The sequence below is a fragment of the Miniopterus natalensis genome, chromosome 18 (assembly GCF_054644295.1).
Source record: "Miniopterus natalensis isolate mMinNat1 chromosome 18, mMinNat1.hap1, whole genome shotgun sequence".
NCBI classification, from domain to species: domain Eukaryota; kingdom Metazoa; phylum Chordata; class Mammalia; order Chiroptera; family Miniopteridae; genus Miniopterus; species Miniopterus natalensis.
In genome coordinates this window covers 14,428,289-14,454,112 of record NC_142098.1, presented here as the reverse complement: position 1 = coordinate 14,454,112, position 25,824 = coordinate 14,428,289, and the positions used below count along the sequence as shown (strand labels likewise).

At 50.5% G+C, this 25,824-nt stretch overlaps 1 protein-coding gene across 1 annotated transcript in view; it reads left to right on the top strand.

Annotated features, from left to right (window-relative positions):
- The window catches only part of JPH3 (junctophilin 3), a 78,962-nt gene that overhangs the window by 8,792 nt on the left and 44,346 nt on the right, over positions 1–25,824 (top strand). The window contains exon 2 of the mRNA XM_016197293.2: positions 19,364–20,141. Within this exon, the coding sequence (XP_016052779.1) occupies positions 19,364–20,141 (778 nt within the window). The remainder of the gene's footprint in view (positions 1–19,363; positions 20,142–25,824) is intronic.

Here is a 25,824-nt window from a genome sequence, read left to right as displayed (position 1 = left end):
GTCACGTATGCAGGTTTTTAAATGTCTGTTTGAAAGAAGGATGCAGTTTTTAATGTCTGCTTTGTTCCGAGTACTGGGCTGTACACTTTACCATGAATGTTATTTCTTTTATTCCTTAAAGCGGTGCTTTGAGATAAGCCATGTGCTCCCATTTAAGAGATGAGAAAAGTGAGGCTCATGGGATTATGTGGCCTGATGAGGTCATTTGTGGACAGTGGGGCTCAACTGGCTCCAGAACAGTCTCCAGCACCCAGCGATGGAACAATTATTTTAGCCACTTCCTTGCTTTACAGATGAGGAAACTGAGAGACCCAGGGAAGAGTGCAGAGTCTAATAGTGCAGGAGAGACTGGGAAAGGTGATACCACGGTCTTTGAAACCTGGCCTTCAGTGAGCCTTTATCTAGCAATTCATAAACTTGTGTGTTCTCCCAGGCCCCTCTGAGAGTGTGATGGAGCTGTGGGTCCCCTTTCAAGACACATGCATGTCCCTGCACACATGTGATGTTTTATGGACACTTGTGAGGTTCACAGACTTCCTGGGACTTATCCATGGACCCCAGGATGGGAACACATCCATTCTCCACAGATGGCTAAATGTGCAGAGATGAATCTTATTGAGCACAGAGTGGGAGACGGGAGGAGGGTGAAGCCAGCAGACTCCTACAGGCCTGTGGATTCGAATCAAAGGCCAGGAGTGGGAAGAGCAGGAGATGCTGGACCAGGGACTCAGCAACATGTGGCCGCCGGTCTTGATCGCCTGGCCCGGGCCCCTTTACAGGCTCCTCAGAAGAGAGCTCAGGAGTCTACATCAGGATCACACACCTGGGGCCATCCGATACAGGGGGTCCTAAGGACACACCTTGAGAAGCACCTGTGCCTCTCCCCATCAGTCTATGCTTCAGGGGTGAGGACCGCTAAAAAGAATATGAGGCATTTCTGAGTGTAGGGGGTGGCAGTCAGACTATAGGGAGGCCCAGGAGGGCATTTCAACGGGGAGGATTTCAGAAACTAAGGGAGGCAGGAGGCCCCTCTCAGAAATACTGGGGGGGATGCCTATCTGGTAGGCAGGTATCACATCCTCACCTTATTTGGAGGTGAGGGGCCGTGAGCTGGCATGTGCAACGGCTCAGAGGCCGAGCAAGCTTGGCTTGTTTCAGGAACCAAAGGAAGAGGCATGTGGCTGCAGCAGACTGAGGGGGAAAGTGTTAGTGAGCCTGAGCGCAGAGATCTTCCAGGCCTCGAGAGGGACTTTGGATTTTGTCTGGAGGCCAGGGAAGGGCACTTAACAATTGAAGCAGGGCAGCAACACTATCTGGTGTTTGTGGTTTTATAATTAACCTTTTTTATTTTGAGATGATTGTAGATTCACATGCAGTTGTGAGAAATAATACAGAGAGATCCCCTGTATCTTCTACCTAGCTTCCCCCATCGCACTCACCTCCCCCAACCTTTGACAACCACTAATTTACTTTCTATCTCTATGGATTTGCCTGTTCTGGATATTTCATACAAATGGAATAATATGTGATTTCTTTTATTTAACACGATATTCTCAAGGTTTATCCATGGCACATGTATCAGAACTCCATTCTTTTTTAAGACTGAATAATATTCCATTGTGTGGATGGACCACGTTTCGTTTATCTAGCCATCGGTTGCTGGACATTTGGGTTGGCTCCACCTTTGGGCTGTTGTGCATAGCGCTGTTATGAACATTCTTGTCCAAGTTTTGTGTGGGTATATGCTTTCCTTCTCTTGGGTAGATACCTACAAATAGAATTACCGGGTCATGTGTTTCACCTTTTTGAGGAACTGTTTTCCAGGGCAGCAGCACCAGCCTACACTCCCATCCGCAGCGTGTTGGAGGATTCCAGTTACTCCACAGCCTCACCGACACCTGTTGTTGCGTCGTATTGATTATGGCCGTCCTAGTGGGCGTGAAGTGGTATCTCACTGTGGCTTTGATTTGCGTTTCCCGGATAAATAATGATGTTAAGCATCTTTTCATCGGCTTATTGGCCATTTGCATGTCTTTGGAGAAATGTTTGTTCAGATCCATGCTCACTTTAAAATTGGGCTGTCTTTTTATTGTTGAGTTGTAAGGTTTTTCTAAAAAAAGATATATTGTAGATCCCGCAATGACTGAGATTTCAGCTCCTGACTCCTGACCACCCCCACACTGCCTGTTTGTATGTGGGGTCCTTGAAATAAACTGTGTAGACACCTTTCTGTTACCCCTAGAGTACCTAGCACAGTGCCAGGCACACAGTAGATGCTCGTGAAGTGTCACCTTACTAGAACCTGGACCACTGCCCACTGGCCAGTTCTCACTGCAGAGGCTTTGGTGGGCTGCATTTATGGTCTCCTTTACCAGCTAAGAGGGAACAGCCATGGTGTCTGCCCAGGAAGTTGGGACCCACAGGCTTATTTATTGAGTACCGATTGTATGCCAAGCAATGAGCTGACTCCAGGGACAGCAGTGAATAGATAGCCCCAGAGCTCTGTATGGGACACAGCTCCCTGAGTTTTAATGCTGATGGAGAGGGGGCTGGGCCAGGCTAACAGAGAGACAGGCAGGCATCTGTGGTGTCTGAGAAAAGCCTCTAGGGAGGTGACTTTCTCACGGGGACCTGAGGCTGGGGGGCATCACAGATGCTCCAGGAGGAGCGTTATTAAGCACCTGGAGGCAGAGGGAGCAAACCCACCTGGGAACCAGCATGATTTTGGCTGTGTCAGAGCACAAGGGGCCACATCTGTGGGCCAGACCCTCCTGGGCAGTGGAGGTCATGCCTGACCCTTTGGGTCTGCACAGAACCCAATAGTTAGTAGAAATAAGACAGGAGGTAAGCCCACTGGGGATGAAGGTCCCAGCCCACAGCCCAGCTGGGAGTCTCCCTCAGCTCCAGCGTCCCACACACAGAATGGGGACTCACGCTTCCTGCATGGAGGCTGAGTGGCTGCATCCATGGTGCAGGGCCCAATTTGGAGGAAATTGTGTGTATGTGTGTGTGTGTGTGTGTGTCTGTGTATCCTCAAGAGAATGTGGTAGAACTATAGCAGAGGTCAGGGTTTTCTCAGGCTGGAGGCAGCTGTGGTGACAGTGACCATGAGGTGATCACAGTGTCCTATTAGCTGGAGGCCTGAGCCAGAGGAGAAATGCAGTGATGTGCGAGCCAGGGGAGGAAGATAGTAGAGAGACAGTGGGAGGGGCGTAGGGGAGAGACGCTGAGAGAGACAGAGACAGAGGAAGAGGGACCAATGGGAGGGAGAGAAGGAGGAAGGGACTAAGGAGACAGGAGAGAGGAAGGAGAAAAGGGAGGAAGGGAGGAGAGGGAAGGAGAGGGAAGGGGGAGGAAGAGACAGAAAGATGGGGTAGAATGTGAAGAGAGGGAGGCCAGAGGGGTGCGGGTGGGGGGGGGAGCCCGAGAGAGGGAGAGTGAATCACTCCTCCCCACCCCACCCCACCCCACCCTGTTTGTAAGCTGCCATTTCTCTCACTTGCACCGCCCGGCACCTCTCCTTTAAGTCCAGCAGCAGCCTCTGCAGCAGGGCGCCCTGTTGCACAGAGGAGGAGGCGTCACCCTTGTGGCCACATGGTCCCCAATACAGAGCAGGGGCCAATGGGGGCTGGGCGCCCCTCCCTGCCTCAATTTCCAGTCCTGCGCCTGCCTCTCAGGACAGTGAGGAGCATTAACTAGAAACGGGATCCCTGGAGTGTGGCGGATATGGAGGTAACGCTCAACACTGCTGCCGTCTGGTCAAGCTGGGGTTGGAGTTGTCTGGAGTCGTTCTGAGCTTGTGGGACTCAGAGGTGGTAGGCTGAGCACTGGTACCTGTGACCCTCAGGAAGGCAGCAGCCCCTGCCTCCAGGCTCTCCCTCCGCCCGCAGTGGCCAGAGTGGGGGAATCCTGTGGAAATATCCAGAACTCCCTCAGGTGCTGAAGCCTTCTCGCCAAGACCCCCAGGAGCTTGCCTGGGGTGGAACAGTCAAGTTTACTCTGTTGCAGCCAGGGCGGACACCCCCCAGGGGAATGTGCTGAGAGGGGGAGTTAGAAGAGCCTGGATGGTGCCTGAGTGTGAGATGACAGGACAGAGAGAGTTGGGCAAGAAGGGGCAGTGCTAACTCTGGCAGCGTCTCCAGCTGACCGTGGCCGTGACCACCAGGTGCTGGGGCCCTTGGAGGGCAGCAGAGCCCAGCAGGCTCCTCCCCCAAGGGCCTGTAGCCTGGGGGACCTGGCACTCCTGCCTGTGTAACCGGGACTGTGACAGGTGCCTGGAAGGAGTGCTCTGCCCGAGCCAGTGTCACTGGGATGGAGTCTGGCCAGGTTCCCTGAGGGACTAGGGGTTGGGACCTGAAGGCAGAACCAGGTAGAACTGGGGATAGGGGGACCCCAGAAAGGGTCAGGGTCCCTAGTCTGTTTATCAGACCCCACAGAGAGCCCTCACTGTTCCCTCTGCCCTGGCCAGCAGCATCCTGGGGTGTGAAGGCACAGTACTGGATGTTCCTTCCCCAGGCCAGGACAAGCTTGAAGTGGCATTCATGAGGCCACAGAGATGGGCATGGACTGTGGGCGCTGTGTGTCCTTGGCCTGTCACCCTTGGCTGGCCGATCTGATGTCCGGAAGGGTGGGTGTGAGGTTCATCCTGAGCTCTCCGGCCCTACCCTGGCCTGGACAGGCCTGGATGTAACACTATCTCAGGGTGCTTGCAGCCACTCTCACAGGACGTGCCATTTCTATTGGTGACAAAATCACAGGTTTGCCCTACACCACAGTGGTTTGCTGCCTGTCTACATCTCAGGTAGAGGTTAGTAAAACAATAAGGCTTAATTTCTCTCCCCATGGTCTCTGGATTGTAACCATGATCCCTGGGAGTCTGCACACCCCAGGTTGGGGACCCTTGCACCAACCCTGCCCTGGGGAACAAATGTTATGTCTGAAATTGGCACTCCACCTCTGTCCTGTGGGGAGTCTTGAACCCAGCCTTCTCTCTGCATAGGCCAGTTGGGCACTCTGGGAAGATTTTAGGAGTGCTTTGTAGAGGTTTGGGGCACAGATTGGAAACACACCCCAGCTATGGGGGCCCCTGGTCTGCTGAGCAAGCTTCCTGAGAAATACTCATCCTGTGAGGGTCCCCCAGGGGGCCTGGGCAAGGAGGGGGGTTGTGATTAAACAGGCTTTTGGCATTTACAGGAAGTAGAGGGTGGGCAGGGCAGCTGTGGTGTCTGTTAGGAGGGGCAGAGACCTCTGTGCCCCTCCCTGGGGCAAAGGAAGGCTGGAGCTGCCTCTCACCAGGCCCACTCTTTGCCACTTGCAGAGAGGGGGCCACTAATTCACGACTCTACTTTTAATGGTTTTTTTGAGATACAGTTCACACACCATACAGTTCACCCACTTAAAGTGTGCAACGTAATGATTTCCAGTGCATTCACAGAGTTGTGCAGGCATCACCACAGTCGGTTTTAGAACATTTTCACCACCTCAAAAAGAAACCCCGCACCTAGCTGTCATTTCCCTCTCCTCTCCCCCAGCCCCTGACAACCACTAATCTACCTTCTGTCTCTATGGATTTGCCTATTCTGGACACTTTATAAATGCCATTATGTAATGACCTCTTGTGACTGGCTTCTTTCACCCACCATAATGTTTTTGAGGTTCATCCCTATGTCATACGTCAGTGCTTCATTCCTTTTGAAGACTGAGTAATATTCCAGTGCACAAGTAGACCACACTTAGTTTATCCAGTCATCCAATGACGGATACATGGGTTGTTCCCACCTTTTGGCTTTTATGGTAACGCTGCTGTGAATGTTAGTGTGCAGGTTTTTGTGCGGACATGCGCTTTCATTTCTCTTGGGTAGGCACCTCGGAGTAGAATTGCTGGGTCATATTGGTCACTCTAGGTTTAATTGTTTGAGGAGCTGCCAGATTGTTTTCCAAAGTGTCTGTACCATTTTACATGCCCATTCAGCTTCTTTTTACAAGAGAATTCTGGAAGCTGAGAAGTGCTTGCCAGTTCCCCCGGTGGTGGTGGGGGGTTATCCCTGGATGTGGGGGAAATCCTGACACAATGGAGATCGCAGTGATTTGTTGAGCGTACAGTCTGCTGGCATAGGAACCACTCGGTGTCACCTGAGCAGGTGGTCCTGACCACATTCCTGCCCCTTCTCCCTCCACCCCAAGCCCTGCTCTCCTCTCTTTTATAGGATTGGTGCTCACAGAATGTCTGTTTCTCTAAACCTCAGACCCAAGAGGTCCTTGTTCTCTGTGTACTGTCAGCCCCTGGCACGTGGTGGGTGCAATATCTATGTGGTAGTAGATATTGGTTAGGAGAGTAAACAGGCATTTAGAGCAGGGGGTATTATCTCCGCGCTGCAAGAAGCTGAGACTTGGGCAGGGGTTGAGGGCAGTGATGGAGCAGTGACCAAGCCCTCTGCATCAGAGGTCACTGGGAAGGAAGTGACGTTGCAGGACAAGCTGCCTCCCAATCACTCTTTCATTTTTCTCAGAGAGGACAGATTCTGGGAAGAACCTCTATGAGGAGAGACAGAGACCTGGGGGACCTCCATGAGGAGATGACAGGCACGTGGGGGCTCCATGAGGCTAAAAGAGCACACAGGGACTGAGACTCTGTTGCCGGGCTGCCCCAGTCACGGTCTTGCTGCAGCCCTGCCAGTTAGGAGCTGTTATCATCACCATTTATAGCCGCGGAAACTGAGGTTAAGTCAGTCACCCAGTTAATGGGAGAGCTGGACTTGAACCGAGGGGTCAAGAAGGCGACTTCCTCTACCAGTCCCTTTTGAACAGGAGCCCCATACAGAGGCCCCGTCCCCTGCCTCCCAGGAGGTCGTCTGGTTGAGGGATCTGGAAACTGAGGCCTGTGGAGGTCTCGATGGGGCCCATAGACGGCCTTGGGGAGGTTTGGAGCCCCTGTGTATGGTTGTAGGTGGACATGCGTCTTTTCCTGCAATTATGGCTCATAAATCATGTCACAGGCCCTCCATCTCAGTGCAGATCCAGGGCCTGAGGCTGGGCCAGTGAGAGTGAGACTTCCCCCGAGAGTGTGAGACAGGTTGCCAGCTGAATTGACTATGGAAGCTGGACCCACAGGCAGCTTTTCAGCAACAGGATCCATGGTCCTCAAAAAACAATGAAAAAAATAAACAATTGTTGGTTCTGAAATAAGAATCACCTGGGAGTTTCAAAAACCATGACCCACCGAATCTGTGTCTCTGGGAGGGCTGGCTATCAGTGATTATTTGTCAAAGTTCCCCAGGTTTCTAATAGGATATCCTGGGTTCTTGACTTTGAGTGACATCAGTGCCACCTGCAAGGTGTGTTACGTCTCTGGGTGTCAGTCCTCACTCAGAATTTTGGTGGATCTGAATCCAGCTCAAGAATCTGCATTTCAACAAATTCCCAGGTGATGCTGATGTTGCCCGGACAACCACGGCATGGAGTAGCAACTGTCCCCACTGTTTACCAGGAGCCATCCAGATGCCTCCCTCGGTACCAGTTCACTTACCAGACTACAAGGGCCTCCTAACATATTTAAGCACACAGGGCTTGTCACATGCTGGCACCATCATAAAATACTTTGAAAACACAAATCAGCCTGGCCAGCGTGACTCAGTGGTTGAGTGTCAACCCATGAACTAGGAGATCAGGGTAAGGGCACATGCCTGGGTTGCAGGCTCGATCCCCAGTGGAGGGCATATAGGAAGCAGCCGATCAGTGACTGTCTCTTATCAATATTTCTATCTCTCTCTCACTCCCCCTTCCTCTCTCTGAAATCAATAAAAACATATTTTTAAAAAATTATTAAAAAAAAGAAAATACAAACTAATATGAACCATATATTCCTCACAAGCCTATGGGGTGGATATTGTCATTGTCCTCATTTCATAGAAGGGGACACTAAGGCACAGTGAAGTTAGGTTTCTTGTGCAAGCTTGTACTGCTGTTAACTGTCAGTCTGGCTCTCCATCCCTTTGCTGTGCTCCTGTCTTGTAGCTCAGAGGGAAGTAATTTTTATCCCCATTTTGAAGATGGGGAAAGCAAGGCTTAGAGAGGTCAGTGAGTCTGTCCAGGGTCACAAGGCCAGGATCTAAGCCCAGACCTGCCTGATTTCCAGCCACGCCAGTGAAGGGTCCTCTCCCGTGAGAGGGGCTCCCTCCCTTCCTCCTGCCACACTCCTCGCTGCCCTACCTCCAGGCATTTCTCTTAACCCCTGACCTCTAAGAGGCCAGCCCTGTGGGCCTCAGGCAGCGATGAGCCTCCGTGCCTGCTGGCTGACCAGAGAGGGGAGTGTGGGTCCAGGGAAGGAGCCCCCTAGATAGCAGGATACAGAGTGGCACCCTCTGGTTCCTGCAGTTCTATTCCGGCCTCCTCTGTTCACGCCCAGAGGGAGAAGTGGAGGGAGAGGCAGCCGGGGTTGGGCGAACAAGGGCGGTCCCTGCTTGCTAAGGACACCTTGAAAAATTTTAATCTTTAAAAGATGCTATGTGCCTATAGTTTAAGATGTCAGTTAGTGCTAAAACCAATATAGTGCTTAGAACAAAAATCAGCAGGACCCTGGCCCCCTCCATCTGCTGCGGCCCCAGACTACAGCTTCGAACTTTCAGCTGTGTCTTCAGAGCCTCTTCTCCAAGTTGCTGCAATATGCTTTCACTGCTTTCTTGGTTCATAATCACTTTTAGCTGTTATCTGTTGACTTCTTGCTGTGGTAGATGAAGATTTTCAGTCTTCTAGACTCCTCTTCCCCTTACCTTCCCTAACCGTTCCAGTATTTTGTCACAATTTTTTGTTAACCACAGTCAGTTTTTTCATTATTAAAAGACTATGCAAGTATTTCTTACTGTTGAGCTAAGCAATACACTCTGATTCTATGTACTTTTCATGCACAACTTGAATTAGTAATTGCCTCATTTTTGCAATTGCAGAGTTTTCTTTAAATCACTGGTGAGTTCTTTCCCTACCTTCCAAATGCTCAGGAAAACACAATGCAGCTTTTCACATGAACAAACCCACCAGATTCTCTACAAGTAATATATACACACATGTATACGTACTTTTTATATATTTGTATATTTTCATGTATTGCTTTCTGGAAGTCATATATACATAAGGGGATATCTACCTATATGTAGCCCCATTCACACTAACCCCTCTTCCTGGAAATTTCCTTCACCTCTCCTGTGTTGGACCTCCTCTGTGTCTTCCTCTTTCTTGGTTTACTCCCTCGTTTTTGGTGGAGTGCATTCTGCAGTAGCTTTCTGAGAAAGGCTGCATGGAAGATATAGTTTTGCTAGCTTGAAAACTTGATTGGTTGTGTGTAGAATTCCAGATTGATAATTATTTTTGTTCAGAATTTGGTGGTGGGGTGGGGCAATTTCCCGCTGACTTCTAGGTTTTGGTGTTGCTATTGAGAAGTCTCATGGGGTTCTGATTCTCAGTCCTTCACCAGCAGTCTGTTTTTCTTTTTCTCTGGAAGTGTTTGGGATCTTTGCTCAGTGGAGTTCTGAAATTTCACAATTCCATGTCTCGGTATGAGTCATTTTCCTTAATTGTGCAAGGTGCCTGTGAACCCCTTTCGCCTGGACACTCAAATCCTTCAATTCTGGGACGCTTCCCTATTTTACACCTTTGGTGATTTTTCTTCGATCTCTGGAACTCCTAATATATAGACATGGTGCCTTCTGGATGACTCTGATCTCGGTATTTCATACTACTTTTCTCACCTCTTTGTTCCAGTTTATTGAAAGATTTTGTTGAATTTATCGTCCAGCTCATTTACCAAAATTGTTATTGTAACCATCATACTTTTAATTTCTAGGAGTTCTTTCTTTTTCTCTGATGTTTCCTAATTTTTTGATTCTCATTTTGTGGATGTAGTATCTGATTTGAAGATATAATTTCTGGCTTCTCTGATGTCTTCTTCCACGCTTGGCATTTTTCATGATTCCCCCAAATTCCTTTCCCATTTATTTGTGTGTTTTGGTCTCTGTCTTCTCTGTTGAAGGCTTTCTCCAAATGTCTGATGGTCTTGGCTGTTCATTTATTAAAGTAAAGTACCAGAAAGCTTATTGGAAGCTCTGCGTGTGGCAGCCTTCACTGCTGGCCGATTCTATCTCTTCAGAGGAGTTCTCCTCTCCTTCCCAGGTGTAGTAATTCCAGCTGAAGTGGCCAGGGAAGCAGGCAGGGTCTCTGTTCAGAATGAGGACTTCCTTCTGATAGTCCTGTGTCTGGTCCATGCCTCACCCCACCCTCCTCTCTGCCTGGTGTCCCCCGGACATGACTTTCTGGTTCTTTTTCTCCAGAAACTTTTCTTCCTGTGTCCCAAAGAAGGGGAGAAGGCTCTCTTTTAAAATGTATTGTTTATATGTTCTTAGCAACGTGACTTTTCATCCTTTCCCTTGGTTTTCCCCCCTAACTTTTACTTCTTACTTACATAGTTACATCACCTGCATAGAGGCTGAGAGTCCTGTAACAGTTTTCCAGGGCTGCCATAGCAGAAGATCACCGTGGGGGGCTTAACCAACGGACATCTACTGTCTCCCAGTCCTGGAGGTGGGAAGGCCAAGATCAAGGTGCCGGCAGAGTTGGGTTCTCCTGAGGCCTCTCTCCTTGGCTTGCAGATGGCCACCCTCTCACTGCCTCTTCACATGCTTGTCCCTCTGGCACGTGCCCCTGGTGTCACTTCCTCTCCTTATAAGAACATCGTCCTATTGAAGTATGGCCCACCTTAATGATCTCTTTTTTAAATGTGGTAAAATACACATAAAGCTTACCATCATAACTGTTTTTGTTTTTTTATTTTATTTATTATTTTATTTATTTATTTATTTATCTTTATTGTTGAGAGTATTACAGGTGTCCCATTTTTCCCCCCAATTGATCCCCTCCACTTCGCTCCCACCCCCTCCCTAGGCCTTCACCCTGTTATTAACTGTGTCCATGGGTTATGCATATATGCACATAACTTCTTTGGTTAATCGCTTCCCACCCTCCACCCCCCCTTCCCTCTTTCCTCCGAAATATGATCGTCTGTTGCATGCGTCAGTGTCTCTGGATCTATTTAGTTCGTCAGATTCTTTTGTTCATTAGCTTCTTCTTAAAGAAGACTCTTCAACTTTTCCTGTAGTGCTGGTCTGGTGGTGATGAACTCCTTTAGCTTTTTTCTTATCTGTGAAGCTCTTTATCTGACCTTCAATTCTAAATGATAGCTTTGCTGGGTAGGGAAATCTTGGTTGTAGTTCCATGTTTTTCATCACTTTGAATATTCCTTGCCACTCCCTTCTGGCCTGCAAGGTAAGCTGACAGTCGTATGGGTGCTCCCTTGTAGGTAACTAACTGCTTTTCTCTTGCTGCTTTTAAGATTCTCTCTTTGTCTTTAACCTTTGACATTTTAATTATGATGTGTCTTGCTGTGGGCCTCTTTGGGTTCCTCTTGTTTGGGACTCTCTGTGCTTCCTGGACTTGTAAGTCTATTTCTTTCCCCAGGTAGGGGAAGTTTTCTGTCATTATTTTTTCAAATAGGTTTTCAATTTCTTGGCCTGTTTCTTCCCCTTCTGGCACCCCAATAATACGAATGTGGGGCCTCTTGAAGTTGTCCCAGAGGCTCCTTATACTATCTTCATATTTCTGGATTCTTTTTTCTTTTTGCTCTTCTGGTTGGGTGTTTTTTGTTTCCTCATGTTCCAAATTACTGATTTGATTCTCAGTGTCCTCTACTCTACTGTTGATTCCATGTAAATTGTTCTTCAGTTCATGTAGCCTTCATTTCAAATTAGTACTTTATTATGTTATCGATTTTCTCAGTTATTTCCCTAATAGTCTGCTTAAACATCCTTATAACCAAAATTCTGAACTCTGTATCTGTTAGCTTGCTTGGATCTATTTCATTTAGTTCCTCTTCTAGAGATTTCTTCTGTTCTTTCCTTTGTGACATGTTTCTTTGCTCCGCTTTTTGGCTGCTTCCTGGTGTTTGTTTCTATGTATTGGGTAGAGCTGCTATGTCTCCTGGAATTTGTAGAGTGGCTTAGTGTAGTAGGTGTCCTGTAGGGCCCAGTGGCTCAGCCTCCCCAGTCACCTGAGCTGGGCCTCCTAGGTGCTGCTCTGTGGGTTGTGTGACTATCCTGTTGTAGTTGCATCTTGGTTGCTGTTGGCGTCCCTGGGAGGAACTGACTCCTAGACCAATCAGCTGTGAGGACCAGCTGCAACTACAGCCAAAGAGCTGCTGTGCTGGAGGCACCCCTATGGAGCAGGATTTACTTCAGTGGAGCTTTGGTGTTCACCAAGTGACCCCTTGAGTGTCACTCGTGGATGTGGTAGGGCTGTAATCCAGCGTGGTCGAGTTTGACTACCAGGTGCACTGTCTCTGGGGCCTCTGGGGAAGTGCAAAGTCAGCCTGTGCCTTGCCCGGGGCCACCCAGCATGAGCTGGTCAGCAAACTGTAGTTGGCTGCTACTTTGCTGGCCTTGGAGGTGTCCAGGAGAGGCCAAGCTATGAGCCAGTGCTGCTGCCGCTAGTGCCAGGCCTGGGGCCGCTTATCAAGCTGTATGGGGCCGGCTGCTGCTTGTTTGAGAGATTTTAGGAAAGTCCTAAGCATGAGGCTCGAGGGGCCACTTGCACAGAAAAGCCCCTGGAAATGGCCTGGATGAGCTGCAGGTAGGGAGGGGCGGGACCATTCATATATGGCGCCTGCCTGCTGGCTGCGTGTGGGGAAGACTGGCCAAAGGAGCAGCGGCTTCACCAGCCCTTCTGCCTGGGAGGAAGCCGCCCCTCCACCTCTCGCCCCGACTTCAGGCAGGTTAGTTCCTCCCCGAGTGTCCCAGGTCCTTTCCAGCCGCTGCCCGGCGCTGGGCTCAGAGGGAGCACGTCCGAGTGAGTCCCTGCGCCGCCCTTTAAGAGGAAAGCCTGGGGCTCCCGCAGCCTCTGTGACCCTCAGGGACAGTCCCCGCTGGTTTCACAGCCTGGAGTTGTGGGGACGTCTCTTCCCAGCCCTGGAGCCCTGGGCTGGGGGCCTGCAGTGGGGCTGGGACCCCTCGCTCCTCCAGGAAACCTCCGCCGTCGAGATTCCCTCCTGCAGCTGCGTCTCTGATTCAGCCCCCATCCGCCCGCGTCTCCGCCCCTCCTACCTTCTCGGTGCTTCTTCAGCTCCCTGGTTGTGGGGCTTCTGTGCAGCCGGATTTCAGGAGGCTCTGAGTGACGGTGGTTCTGTATTTTAGTTGTAATTTTGATGTGGTTGCGGGAGGCGGCGGGCGCAGCTGTTAGCTACGCCGCCTTCTTGTTTCTCTCGTCACCGTTTTTAAATATCTTCAGAATGTTGTGTGGCCACCTGGGGATGGATGGTGGGGATGGCCGCACAACATTCATCTTGTAAAACTGAAACTCTGCGCCATTAAGTAATAATTCTCCGTCATCCCCCCCCAACCCCTGGCACCACCTCCTACCCTCTCTACTACTACAAGTATCTCGTATAAGTGGAATCATACAGTAATTGTCTTTCTGTATCTGGCTTATTTTTCTTAGTATAATGTCCTCAAGATTCGTTTGTGTTGTAGCGTGTAACAGAATTTCTTCATTTTCCGGGGTGAGGGATAATCCACGGTAGGGATGGGCGCTTTTGCTTTATCCATTTATTCTTCCGTGGGCGCCTGAGCTACTTCGGTTGCTTGCACCTCTTGGCTGCTCTGAATGACGGGTGTGCAAATATCTCTTAGAGACCCTGCTTCCAGTTCTTTTGGGTATGTGCCCAGAAGTGGAATTGCTGGATCGTATGGTAATTCTATGTTTAATTTCTTGAGGAGCTGCCAGACTTTTCCACAGTGGCCGAACTGCTTTATGTCCCCACCAGCAGTGCACAAGGGTTCCTGTTTCCCCACATCCCCTCCAGCACTCGTTTCTTGTTTTGTTTTGTTTTCATAGTAGCCGTGCCAGCGGGGGTAAGGTCTCGCTCAGCCTGGTTTTTATGTGCATTTCGCTCGTCATCAGTGATGTTTCGCACCTTTGCATGTGCTCATTGCCTGACAACCTCATTTTACCTCAGTCCATCTCTTTAAAGACCACGTCTCCAAATACGGGTACATTCGAAGGTACCAGGGGTTAGGACTGCACCATATGGACTTGGGGGGAACACAGTTCATCCTATAACAAATTCCACTGGCTATCACTCTTCAGAGCCCAGCTAAAACAGGTTTTTTAAGATAATACTTCCTAGTGTTGGTGGCGACGTGGGGAAAGGAATCACTCTTGCCTTGTCTCTTCCGAGGGAAATTTATCAAAAACCTTTAAAAAAAATCTTCCTTTGACTAAGCAACTTCATTCTAGGGATTTATCCAAGTTTATAACTTAACATTGCATACAAAGATTAGCTATTAAAAATGAGCACTACCTAAGTACCCGAAGGATGGGGTTGGCTTGTAATTTGTATGACTGTGGAATGTTCATGTGTTGGATTAGTTGCAAACATTATTGATGTAGAAAAGGTGGAGACAGGTCCAGTATTTAGTGTAAACTAAGGAAGTTTCCAGAACATTGTACACCCACCTGTGCCATGATGCTGCTACGCTGGCTCTGCTGCCCATGAGCCGGGTGACCTTGAACTAGTTGCCTCATCTCCTAATCTTCCTTCTCCAACACCCAGGGATGCCCTGATGAGAAACATTACCTGGGGCTGTGACAGTTATAGGTCACCCGGTCATTTATAGCCATCCTGACTCAGGAGGTCAGAGTTGGGCCTGGGAACTGGTATTTTTCTTCCTCTCTCTCTTTTAAAAAAAAATACAAATACAACAGGTGACTTTCATCTTATCTTCAGGGACATTTGGGAAGCGGTAACTTCCTCACCGGTCATTTCAGGGCCCTGCCAGCTTGGAGATTCTGGAGTTGGCCCTTGAGCTGTGAAGCTGCTGTGCTGGTCTTTCTAACTCTGGACCAAGTGCACACTGACATTTGTGTCCACAGACTCTGGGAAAACTTCTTCCTGGTTGGGCTACTGAGCAAAAGAAATAATGAAGTGTTGCTCGGTGCATCCTCACGCTGGTCAAACGGCCCCTCTGTCCACCGTCTGGGGCTTGGAACAGATGAGACAGGAAGGCGGGGCAAGGGATGTTCGGTCCATCTGTGAAAATAGGGGCCTGGAGCTTTGTAAATGCCATTTGTTACCCGCAGGGAGATATCCTTCGACATGGGGTTCTCGCGGCCAAGTCTAACGGGTGTCTAGGGCCTGGTGCTGCAAGGGGTCCAGAGGCCATTTCATCTTGCTGGTCATCTCCAGGCAACTCTGGAGGCCAGCATATAGTGAGACTGCATTTTCCACAAGGCTGGTCCTCTGGGCCTGTGGTGAAGGCTTCAGAACTTCAGCTAATGGGTATGGGCTGCAGAAGAGAAAAATAAGAGTGCGTGTGAGGTGTGTGGGGCCCTACAGAGCTGCAGATAACTTGGCTAGAGCGGACTGTCCACCATACCCAAGATGTGGGGCACTGAGGTTGAGGCTGGATCTTAGCTGGCTGAGCAGCGTGGGCTGAGCTGGCCAGGCTGTGCTCCAGCCCAGGGCTCTGGTTTTCACATTTGGACCCAAGTGTTTCCTGAACAAAACAACACTGGTGCCCACACAAGCCAGGTGCTGCTGTGCCCAGTGCTGGAGTGAAATGGAGTGGGGTCTTCGGAGCACAGCCTCACCCGGGAGCTCATTAGGAATGCAGACGCCTATGTGCACCACCACCCTGTGGGGTTGGAAACTTGGGTTTTAACACGCCTGGTGAGGGATGCTGATGTTGTTCAAGTGTGAGACCCACTGGTGGTCTTGTCTCATCTGCTCTTCCCCGGGGTCTGGGTCATTGTAATTGGCATTTGACAGGTGAGGTTTAGGGAGGTTTGTTTCCTCACCTGAGTCCACTCAGAGCTCTGTCCAGGGCCTGCTGGTGTTCTGGGCAATGTGGACCTCCACCCCACCCACCTCAATGTCAGAGGGGGAGAAATAACATGAGAGAGGAAGCCCAATGAGGGTGGGCACAGGTGCCCTGGGAGCCTCCCTTTGGGTGGAACCATTCCTGCAGCCACCTCCTTGCTGAGCTGGCCTGCGTTCTTTCTCTTGCTCTTTACCACCCTCTGCTGTGGAGCCATGAGGCCAGGCTGCCCAGGGCAGTCATAAGAGAGCTCATCTGGATTGTGTTTCTGTATTACTAAACCCATTTTCTTACTGACGTCAGCTATGAAATCAGAGATATGTTCCCACTGGGGACAGAAACGCAAATATAACAAGATTGCAAACTCTGGGCAAAGTAGCCTTAGCTGCCCTGTCACGCCCTGCGCTGTATTTGTGTACATTGCAGAATTTGAACCTAGCGTGTGGGTACAGTTGTTACCTCCATTCTACAGGTGAATAAACTGAAGTCTGAGAATTGAAGTGGGGTCCCCCAGGTTGTGGGCTTCGCTCCCCCAAAGCTCCAGCCCCTCTGAGGGGGACCGCCCCAGCAAGACCCTGTTGGCCACAGGAGTTTGTTTTAAAGCCCACGTCCCTGACTCTACTCTCAAGAACCCCTAGAACTTGATCAGCTCTTCTTTATCTCGTTGCAAGAATTTGAAATTATGTATACATAATTTTTTTCACTGTGCTTCATTTCTCTGCCTCCAATCATTTTATCTTTTTTGAAAAACTGATATGAAGTCTACATAATGTAAAGCTAATAATTGTAAAGTGAGCAATTCAGTGGCATCTAACACATTCACAATGTTGTGCAAATACCACCTCTCTCTAGTTCCAAACCATTTTCATCACCCCAAAAGGAAATCCCGTCCCCGCTAGCATTCACTCCCATCCCCCAGCCCCAGCCATCGCCAGTTTGCTTTCTGTCTCTGTAGATTTGCCTGTTCAGGACATGAAATGGTGTACAGGTCCTTTCTCCTTGCTGGTCACCTGTGTCTTTGGCTCAGTACATGCCCTGTGCACACATTTTGACCCTCCCCAGTGCTAGCTAATCTGTCAAGGGAACTCCGAGGTCACAGAATTCAGGGATAAGTTGCAGAGTGGATGCCCTCATTTCACTGATATAAAAACTGAGGCTCACAGAGTCTGTGGTTTGTCTGATCACTCTGCCCCTCAAGGACACAGTTGAGCAGCTCGTGGAAGGCCAGGATGACATGACATGGGAGCTCAGGGAGAGTGGGAGGGACAGCCCGAACCCCAGATTTGGAACCCTTGCTCCTCCCACTCTGTCACTCAGAACAAGCTAGTGTTTGCCTTTGGTCTGTTATTAGATACACTCTGTGAGTAAGGGCAGGCTGTGTGGACAAGGTCTCAGAGACAGAAAAGCCCATGAGTGGTTCAAGACCGGTTCTGACTTTGGGGTGATGGCAGTGTGGAGTGGTGACAAATCAGTGACAGATCATTTGGGACCATGTATTTGGATTCCATACTCAGTTTGGACTTTACCTCCAGTGCAAGACACATAAATAAAGGAGATGGTCCAGGTGGGAGACAATAGGGAGTAGTGGCGAGTGGGGCAAACTGGATGGGGTGTGCCTATCTAAAGGAGGCAACTACTGCTGCACTCCAGTCCATTTTGCTGTCTGTAAATAAAGACCCAGTATTGCTAGATCTTGTACTTTTTAGGAGAAACAGAAGATCTGAGCTTTTATGTGAAATCTCTAGATTTTGAAGTGTTGTCAATTCCAATTTTTTATAAAATTCTCTGTGGGACAAATAAAGCCTGTATATTGGGCAGGTTTTAGCCTCTGAACCTCTGGTTTGTAGCCTCTCTACGGTGAGTTGGAAGAGTGATGGGACAGACCTCCCCATTCTAATCCAAAAGCCCTTACCAGGTGGAGTGTCCCCTTATTGGTGCCTTGCTGAGGCCTGGTAATAATTCTAATAACATATAGGACAGATGTAGATTGAAGTTTACTTCATGTCACCATGCTGAGGGCCATTTAATTCTCACAATGACCTATGATATGAGGAATTTTAGACTCCTATTATAGATGAGGAAATTGAGAGTGTTCCAGAAATTTGCCTAAAGTCACACAACCAATAAGTAGAGCAAAAATATGAGCCCAGTTTTGCTGATATTTTTCTTTATATTTTATTGTGGTAAAATATAGATAGATGTAAAACATGCCATTTTAAAAATATATATATTTTTATTGATTTCAAAGAGAGGGAGGGAGAGAGAGGAACATAAATGATGAAAATCATTAATCAGCTGCCTCCTACACGTTCCCTACTGGGGATCAAGCCCTGACCGAGGCATGTGCCCTGACTAGGAATCGAACCACGATCTCCTGGATCATAGGTCGATGCTCAACCGGGAGCGGCACTGGCAGGGCAAAACATGCCATTTTAATCACTTTTAAGAGCACAGTTTAGTGGCATTAATTACATTCACAATGTTATGCAACCATCACCTTTATTTTCAAAACTTTTCCATCACCTCAAACAGAAACTCTGTTTCCATTAAACAACTCCCCATTTCTTTCTCCCCAGCCCCTGGCAATTACCATTCTGTTTTCTGTCTTTATGAATTTATCCTAAATACCTCATATAAATGTAATCATATAGTTTTTGCCCTTTGTAACTGGCTTATTTCATTAAGCATAATGTCCTCAAGGTTCATCCATGTTATAGCATGTGCCAGAATTTTTTTCCTTTTTAGGGCTGAGTAATATTCCATAGTATGGATAGACCCCACTTTTGTTAATTCATTCACGTGTCAATGGACACTTGGGTTGTTTCCACCTGTTGGCTATTATAAATAGTGCTGTTATGAATGTAACAAATATCTCTTCAAGTCCCTGCTTTTTTATTCTTTGGGGATATCAGGCCTGCCAATTTCAAGCCCTTAAGGTCTCTAAGCACTTAAGGTCCCCATGCAGTTAAAGATGTCCCCACTGAGTGCTCTTCCAAGCTTTTCTTGGGTACCTCTGGCAGCAGTGTCATCAGTACTCAGTCGGTAGCCCAGATCTGTGTCCCTAAAGCTGCCGCTCACCCAAGGATGTGCTTCTGCTTTTTTCTTCACTGCGTCCCTCCCTGGTCATTTCTGGGGTGGCCTTCTGCCCACGTACAGGGAGGGCTCTTGATTCTGTGTGCCTGACTGTACATCACAGACTCTTAGGCCTCCCTTCTCCCTCCCCAGCTTCTAAGGGAGAGAACAAAATGCAGCTGTGGGAAGCAGGATGGAAGTGTCTTTAAAAACGACCATCAGTGATATAAACTGTAAAAATGCACCACGGACTGTCTGCCTCACTGTTCTCACCGAGTTGTCCCAAGACAGAGCGAGCCACGGGGGCTCCGCCCACCGTGAAAGGTGCCCATCTTCCATCGCTGTCTTGGGAGCTCACCCTTTCTCCTTTGTCTCCGCAGGGACCTACCAGGGCCAGTGGGTCGGTGGCATGCGCCAAGGCTATGGTGTGCGGCAGAGTGTCCCCTACGGCATGGCGGCGGTCATCCGCTCGCCCCTGAGGACATCCATCAACTCTCTGCGCAGTGAGCACACCAATGGCGCGGCCCTGCACCCAGACGCCTCCCCAGCCGTGGCCGGCTCACCAGCTGTGTCCCGAGGGGGCTTCGTGCTCGTGGCCCACAGCGACTCCGAGATCCTCAAGAGCAAGAAGAAGGGGCTGTTCCGGCGCTCGCTGCTGAGCGGCCTGAAGCTGCGCAAGTCGGAGTCCAAGAGCAGCCTGGCCAGCCAGCGCAGCAAGCAGAGCTCCTTCCGCAGCGAGGCTGGCATGAGCACGGTCAGCTCCACGGCCAGCGACATCCACTCCACCATCAGCCTGGGCGAGGGCGAGGCCGAGCTGTCGGTCATCGAGGACGACATCGACGCCACCACCACCGAGACCTACGTGGGCGAGTGGAAGAACGACAAGCGTGCGGGCTTCGGCGTGAGCCAGCGCTCCGACGGGCTCAAGTACGAGGGCGAGTGGGCCAGCAACCGGCGGCACGGCTACGGCTGCATGACCTTCCCCGACGGCACCAAGGAGGAGGGCAAGTACAAGCAGAACATCCTCGTGAGCGGCAAGCGCAAGAACCTCATCCCGCTGCGCGCCAGCAAGATCCGCGAGAAGGTGGATCGCGCTGTGGAAGCGGCCGAGCGGGCTGCCACCATTGCCAAGCAGAAGGCGGAGATTGCAGCCTCCAGGTAGGAGGGTGAGGGGGGGGCGTCGGGCGGGCAGGGTGGTCCTGAGTTGCCAGCTGGGCCTGGTCTGGTCAGTCATGCTCCCTGCTTGGCGGCCTGTGCTGGCGTTTCTCAAATTGTGCCCCTGGGAACCCTGGGGTTCCTCAGAGGTTCTCAGAGGTGAGGTGAGGCGAGGAAATGGGTGACCTGGGAGGTTCTGGGTCCTATGGCCCCTCCTCAAACAGAGAGGTATCTCTTTTTGTCTATTTTATATGCTGGTGTTTAATGTAAAATGTTGATGGATAAAGAGGGTGGGCCATTCTGCTGGTAAGATGCTTAGGACAGTTCCGGCTAAGAGGAAGGTGCAATGCCACCGTGGCCACCTTCCCTGCCGGGCATGGAGTGCCCAGTATTGCTGGGACGTGGGAGGATGGTGAAAGCTGCCCTGGCCAGCTGGCCTCCAGCCCAGATTGTCCTGGGCCCTGGGAGACAGCACCAACTGGACAGATCAGCTGTGGGCGCCAGGCGAGACTTGGTGCTATGGGCCAGCAGCTGTTCAGGATGGGATGCGGACTTATTGAGGTCGGGGTCAGCAAGGCTGCAGGACCCTAAGCAGCAGGTCCCGAGTTGATGTGGGTGGGCGGACGCCATGTTGGATTTTGCGGTATCTTTGGCGTTGGCGCAGCGGTAGGGGCTTCAGAGCTGGAAGAAGGGTGCCCAGGGACTGTTTCCCTGGGAGAGTAAGCGTGTAAGCCCAAATCTGGTCCCGGTGAGGCTGTGGGAGGCTGTGGACAGCAGGAACATGGCAGGTGCCTGCCGCAGGCTAAAGGAAGTTGCCCTGTTGAAACCCAAGGGCCACTGGTTGCCACAGTCCTGGCATCCAAGGAACAATTTCTGACTGAGTTAACCAGAAGCTTCCACCATATGTTTGCTTTCCTGGGTCAGGGTAGAGCCCTTGGGGTCTGCCCCAGTCAGGGCTTGGGACAAGGGTCTGGAGATTGCTTTAGGTCCCTCAGGATGCCCAGACAAGAGGCTTCTAGGACAGGCGTCTTTCTGGATGATTCTGTCTTCCTAGCCAGGGACAGGCCTAGAGTTACTCCAGGAAAGCTCCTGGCTCAGTTTTTTGTTGTTGTTGTTGTTGTTTTATGTATCTTTATTGATTTCAGAGAGAGGAAAGGGAGGGAGGGAGAGATAGAGACATCAATGATGAGAGAGTCATCTATTGGCTGCCACCTGCACACCCCCTACTGGGGATGGAGCCCGCAACCCGGGCATGTGCCCTGACCGGGAATCGAACCTCGATCTCCTGGATCCTAGGTCGATGCTCAACTGCTGAGCCACGCCTGGCCGGGCTCTTGGCTCAGTTTTGCTCAGACCTTCCCAACCTTGTTACTTAATTAAAATTGTAGTCCATTTGGTTCTGGTTTCCAGTGACCTTTGATCCACAGTGAGGGACAAAAATGGTGGCTGTGGTTTGTTGGCAGCATATCTGCCACTCACAGGACCTGAGGCTTCAGAGGGAAATGGAACCCATTCCAAGAAGCCGAAAGAAGAACGCTATTACTACCTGAGCACCGAGGTGGAAATTGCTCTGTCTTCCCCCCTCTCCGCCCCCAGAAATGTGCAGGCAACAGAAATAAATAGGACTCGCGTTTATGACTACTCACCCGGTATTTTAGGATCAGATTCGGTTTCAGTAGTTCTTTTTTCCATTATAAATGTAATACTTGCCCCATATAGAAAACCTGGAAAATAGAATGCAGAAAGAGAAGCGATTTTAGGTCTGGTCCACTATGTCACCAGACTCTTGTTGGCATTTTGCCCTATTTCTCTCCTTTCAGTGTTTGTTTATCTTGTTACCATTTGTATTATGTTTGTTTTGTTGACCTCAATGGACAGAAGCAGTTACAGGGCAGGGCACGGCATTGTCAAAGATTTGGGGTGCTCGTGACAGCTCCCTTCTGGCCTACAGGTTAGTTCTCAGGCAAGGGTCTGGGAGCACAGAATTCAGTGGACATGGAACTGGTTTGATTTTTAAAGCCTGATGACCAGGGGAACTTCTTAGGACTGAAGAGTTTCCTGACAAATCCCACAGAAGTTGGGAGCCGAGGTGGTGGTGCGGGCAGAGCTAGAGTCAGCATACCCAGGGAGCTCCACCCAGGCAGGTTTCAGCATTTCCGAGCCTTGGTTTCCTCATCTGTGAAATGGGCCCAGTAGCGCCTGCCTGCCGTGAAGGCCTGGGAACAAGTGAGGACAGCTTCATCCTGGACCTGGAGCCTCCTGTCTCCTCCGGGCAAGGGGACAATGTGGGGTTTCATGAGGGCTGATTGATGAGCAGCATGGACCAAGGAGAAGACCAGGGCACTGGGCCAGAAGGACAAGAGGGGCACAAAGAAGTTGGGGCAGCTCAGGACCCGTGGGGCATTGGCAGGCCAGCCTTGGTGCTCCCACATCTCCTGGGGAGGCCTCTGCTAGTGCATTACTTACGGGGGTGGGGATTAAGTCTGGTCAAGGGTGTGACCGGCACCTAGGAAGGCACGTACCTGCTGCATTCGGGGCTTTGGAGCCCTGCCCCTTGGTGAGAACCAGGCTGGCTGAGTGAAGTGCCCCACTCTGTACACACACATATTTAGACACATACCCCCCCCCCGCATGAAACTCAGTCATGCACACACTCATAACACATTCACACCACTCACACACACACAACTCAGACACGCACATACACGCTCAGACGCACATGGAGACGGGCGCTGTGAGAGGGGTGATGAACAGCCTGAACCTGTGCAGTGCTGGGGTGAGGGGTGTAGCCCTTTGTCCCCTCCATCTCCTCCTAGGTGGGTGTCCCAGGTCATGGGAGCAAAGTCACAGAATCTGGCTTTAAAACATGTCTGAGAGGAGGGCAAACCTCAGGCGGCATCTGGAACTGCTTCCAGCCCCTGGCCTTGCAGGAAAGTGGGTATGTCTGCACATCCACGGGTGTGACCTAGCCGTGCTGGCCTCCTGGTGCCCAGGGTTGCTCCTTGGAGCCCAGAAGTGACAATGTCCTTGGTTTCCATGATGGGGTTGAACATGAGCCTTGTTCCAGGCTGTGGGTGGAGCTGCGTGTCCTGCATTTTCTCAGTGGGCTTAGATTTGGAAAAACAGGGGAGGCAACAGAGGCTGCATCCTCAAGAGCTAAGTCAGCAGATGGACAGCTGGGTCAGTGCCCCCAAAGCCCCAAGGCCCACCCTCCACTGGAGCGTGAAAGTGGCTATAGCTGCCCCGTGGGGCTGTGAAGTGGCTGGCTTCGGGTAGACTGTGGTCACTGTCACAGCCAAAAAAAGAGACCACCAGGCAACAAGGGAGCTATGGCTGGCTGGGCTCCAGTTACTGAGCTGAGTCAGAGAGAAACAGTTTGGTGTGTCCTCAGAGCACCTGGGGCAGCTGCTGCCAGGAGGGCAACACAGGCTTTCTTGTTAAATAGGAGTGGCACTGAGTTTGAGTTCTGAGAAGTGGTCCATTCTCTCCATTTCACAGAGTGGACCGAGGCCCACAGTGGCTCAGGGCCAGGACTGGCCACACAGCTAAGAGGGAGCTGGGATTCCTCCTGGGACAGTGTCTGCAGCAGGTTCCCAAGCCCTCCTCCCCCCTTGTGTGTGCCGGAATGGCCTGGGGTGCTCAGACACATGCCAGCCACTCCGAAATGCCAAGTTCCTGGGCTGCAGAGGCCTTCAAATCTCTCCAGGTGATTCTCAGGTGTCCTCAGCACACTCGGGAGATGTATAAAATGCAAATGGCTGGGCCCCACCTCCAGAGCTTCTGATCCAGCAGGCCTGGGTGGGGGCCTGAGAACCTGCATTCTTGAGGCACCCCCAGGATGCCGGCACTGCTGGCCCGAGAACCACCTCTCTTCTCCCTCATGGGAGGCCACAGGGCAGAGGAGCCGCTCGCAGACGTGCCTGTGACAAAGGCAGAGGTAGAGGGTGCCCTGAGTTTTCAGTGTGAGGGGAGTGTGAGGATTGATCTGGATGAGATGAGATCAGAGCAGAAGGCACTGCTATCCTTTACCTGTGACTTCCTCCTGTAGGGTCCTCTACACTCCATTGTGAACCACCGTTAGTGACGGGCTGTGATGTATTCCATTCTGCCTTGTCACCCAGCCAAGTTAGTCCCAGCCAAGTGGGAAATGGGGGCACTCTCAGTTAACCTGCTGTAAGCCACATGTATTCCAGTGGACCACAGGTAGAGCCCTCTGTCACCTTCATGCACTCGGGACACTTTTATGAAGTGTCTTCTACCTAGATAGCGAATATGTCAGCATTGCACCTGCTGCTTCTCACCCCTCACCTCACTCATGGCAGAAATAACTAGTCAATCACTGTGCTCCTAGCTGTTGACCTGGAAGATGAAACCTAATGGCCATCATCTGTTGCTCAACAGAGGTCCTGGTCCAGCCTGTGGTTGGTTGGAAATAAAAATACAAACCTGTCCCCCTACTAGAGAACACCTAGCCCAGAGGTTGTCACACTTTAGCTTTCAGTCTCAGAGCCCTTTGTCATGCGAACTCTTACAGCTTCTGGAGGCACTGTTCAGAGTCAAGTTGGGGGCCAGTCGGGGGCAGATTGTAGCCTGTTTGCCTCTCCCCTTCCTACCTTCCTGTGGTGGCCCCAGGACATTCAGCAGTGTCCTGGTTGATGGCTCATGCTTGAGAAGGTGCCTGACGCTGCACCTAGTACCGGGCGAGAGAGTGCTGGGGTTGACTAGCCATATCTCCCCAGAGCCAGGGCAGGGAGGGGTCTGGCCGGTGTGAAACCCATGACTTATTGGACCCTCCAGACCCTGCGAGAGTTACATGGGAATCTGGTGGCGTTCCTTTTGCTGGGACCCCCCCACTCTGTCTTCTCTGTGATTTATCTCAAATGTTACTGTGAAGAGATGTCAGAGAGTTTTGCAAAGTGGTAAAAGCTGAGAGGAGGTGTTTATTATCATTTATTGACTCCATTCTGTTGGTACATGAACTGCCCCAAGCCAGGGATTCATTGCTGAGTCCCTGGAGCCTGGGACAGTGTGTGGTTACCACCATAGTATCTGCGCAATAGTTATGTGTTCTTTTTTTAATCTTTATTGTTGGAAGTATTACAGATGTCTCCCTTCTTCCCCCTATGACCCCTCCACCCCACATCTGCTGCACCCCCAGGCCTTCCCCATATTATTGTCTGTGTCCATGGGTTTTGCATTTATGCATAAAAGGTCTTCGATTAACCTCTCCCCACCCTCTCCCTCTCCCTGACTTCCCTCTGAGATCCCTCAGTCTGTTCCATGCTTCTGGGTCTCTGGATGTATTTTGTTCATCAGTTTATTTTGTTCATTAGATTCCACATATGAGTGAGATCATGTGATACTTGTCTTTCTCTGACTGGCTTAATAGTTATGTTTTGAATGAATGAATGTATAACTGCTTAGGCCCCACTTTCATAGTCAAGGGCCCTGGCTACTTCCTTTGGTTCTGGGGACCTGGAGGTATGGCAGTCACCATGGCCGCCTTGGGGCGTGGGATGGCTGGGTCAAGCTCATGAAGAGCAGGGGTTGTCACAGCTGAGTGTTCAGTCCTTTCCAAGGGGACCGTGGGATCCCACTTGCCCACAGATTCTTGAGGGTGAGAGGTGGACCCTGTGGGTCCAGCAAGGCAGCATCTTCTGGAAAAGTTCATGGGAGAGAGAATTGT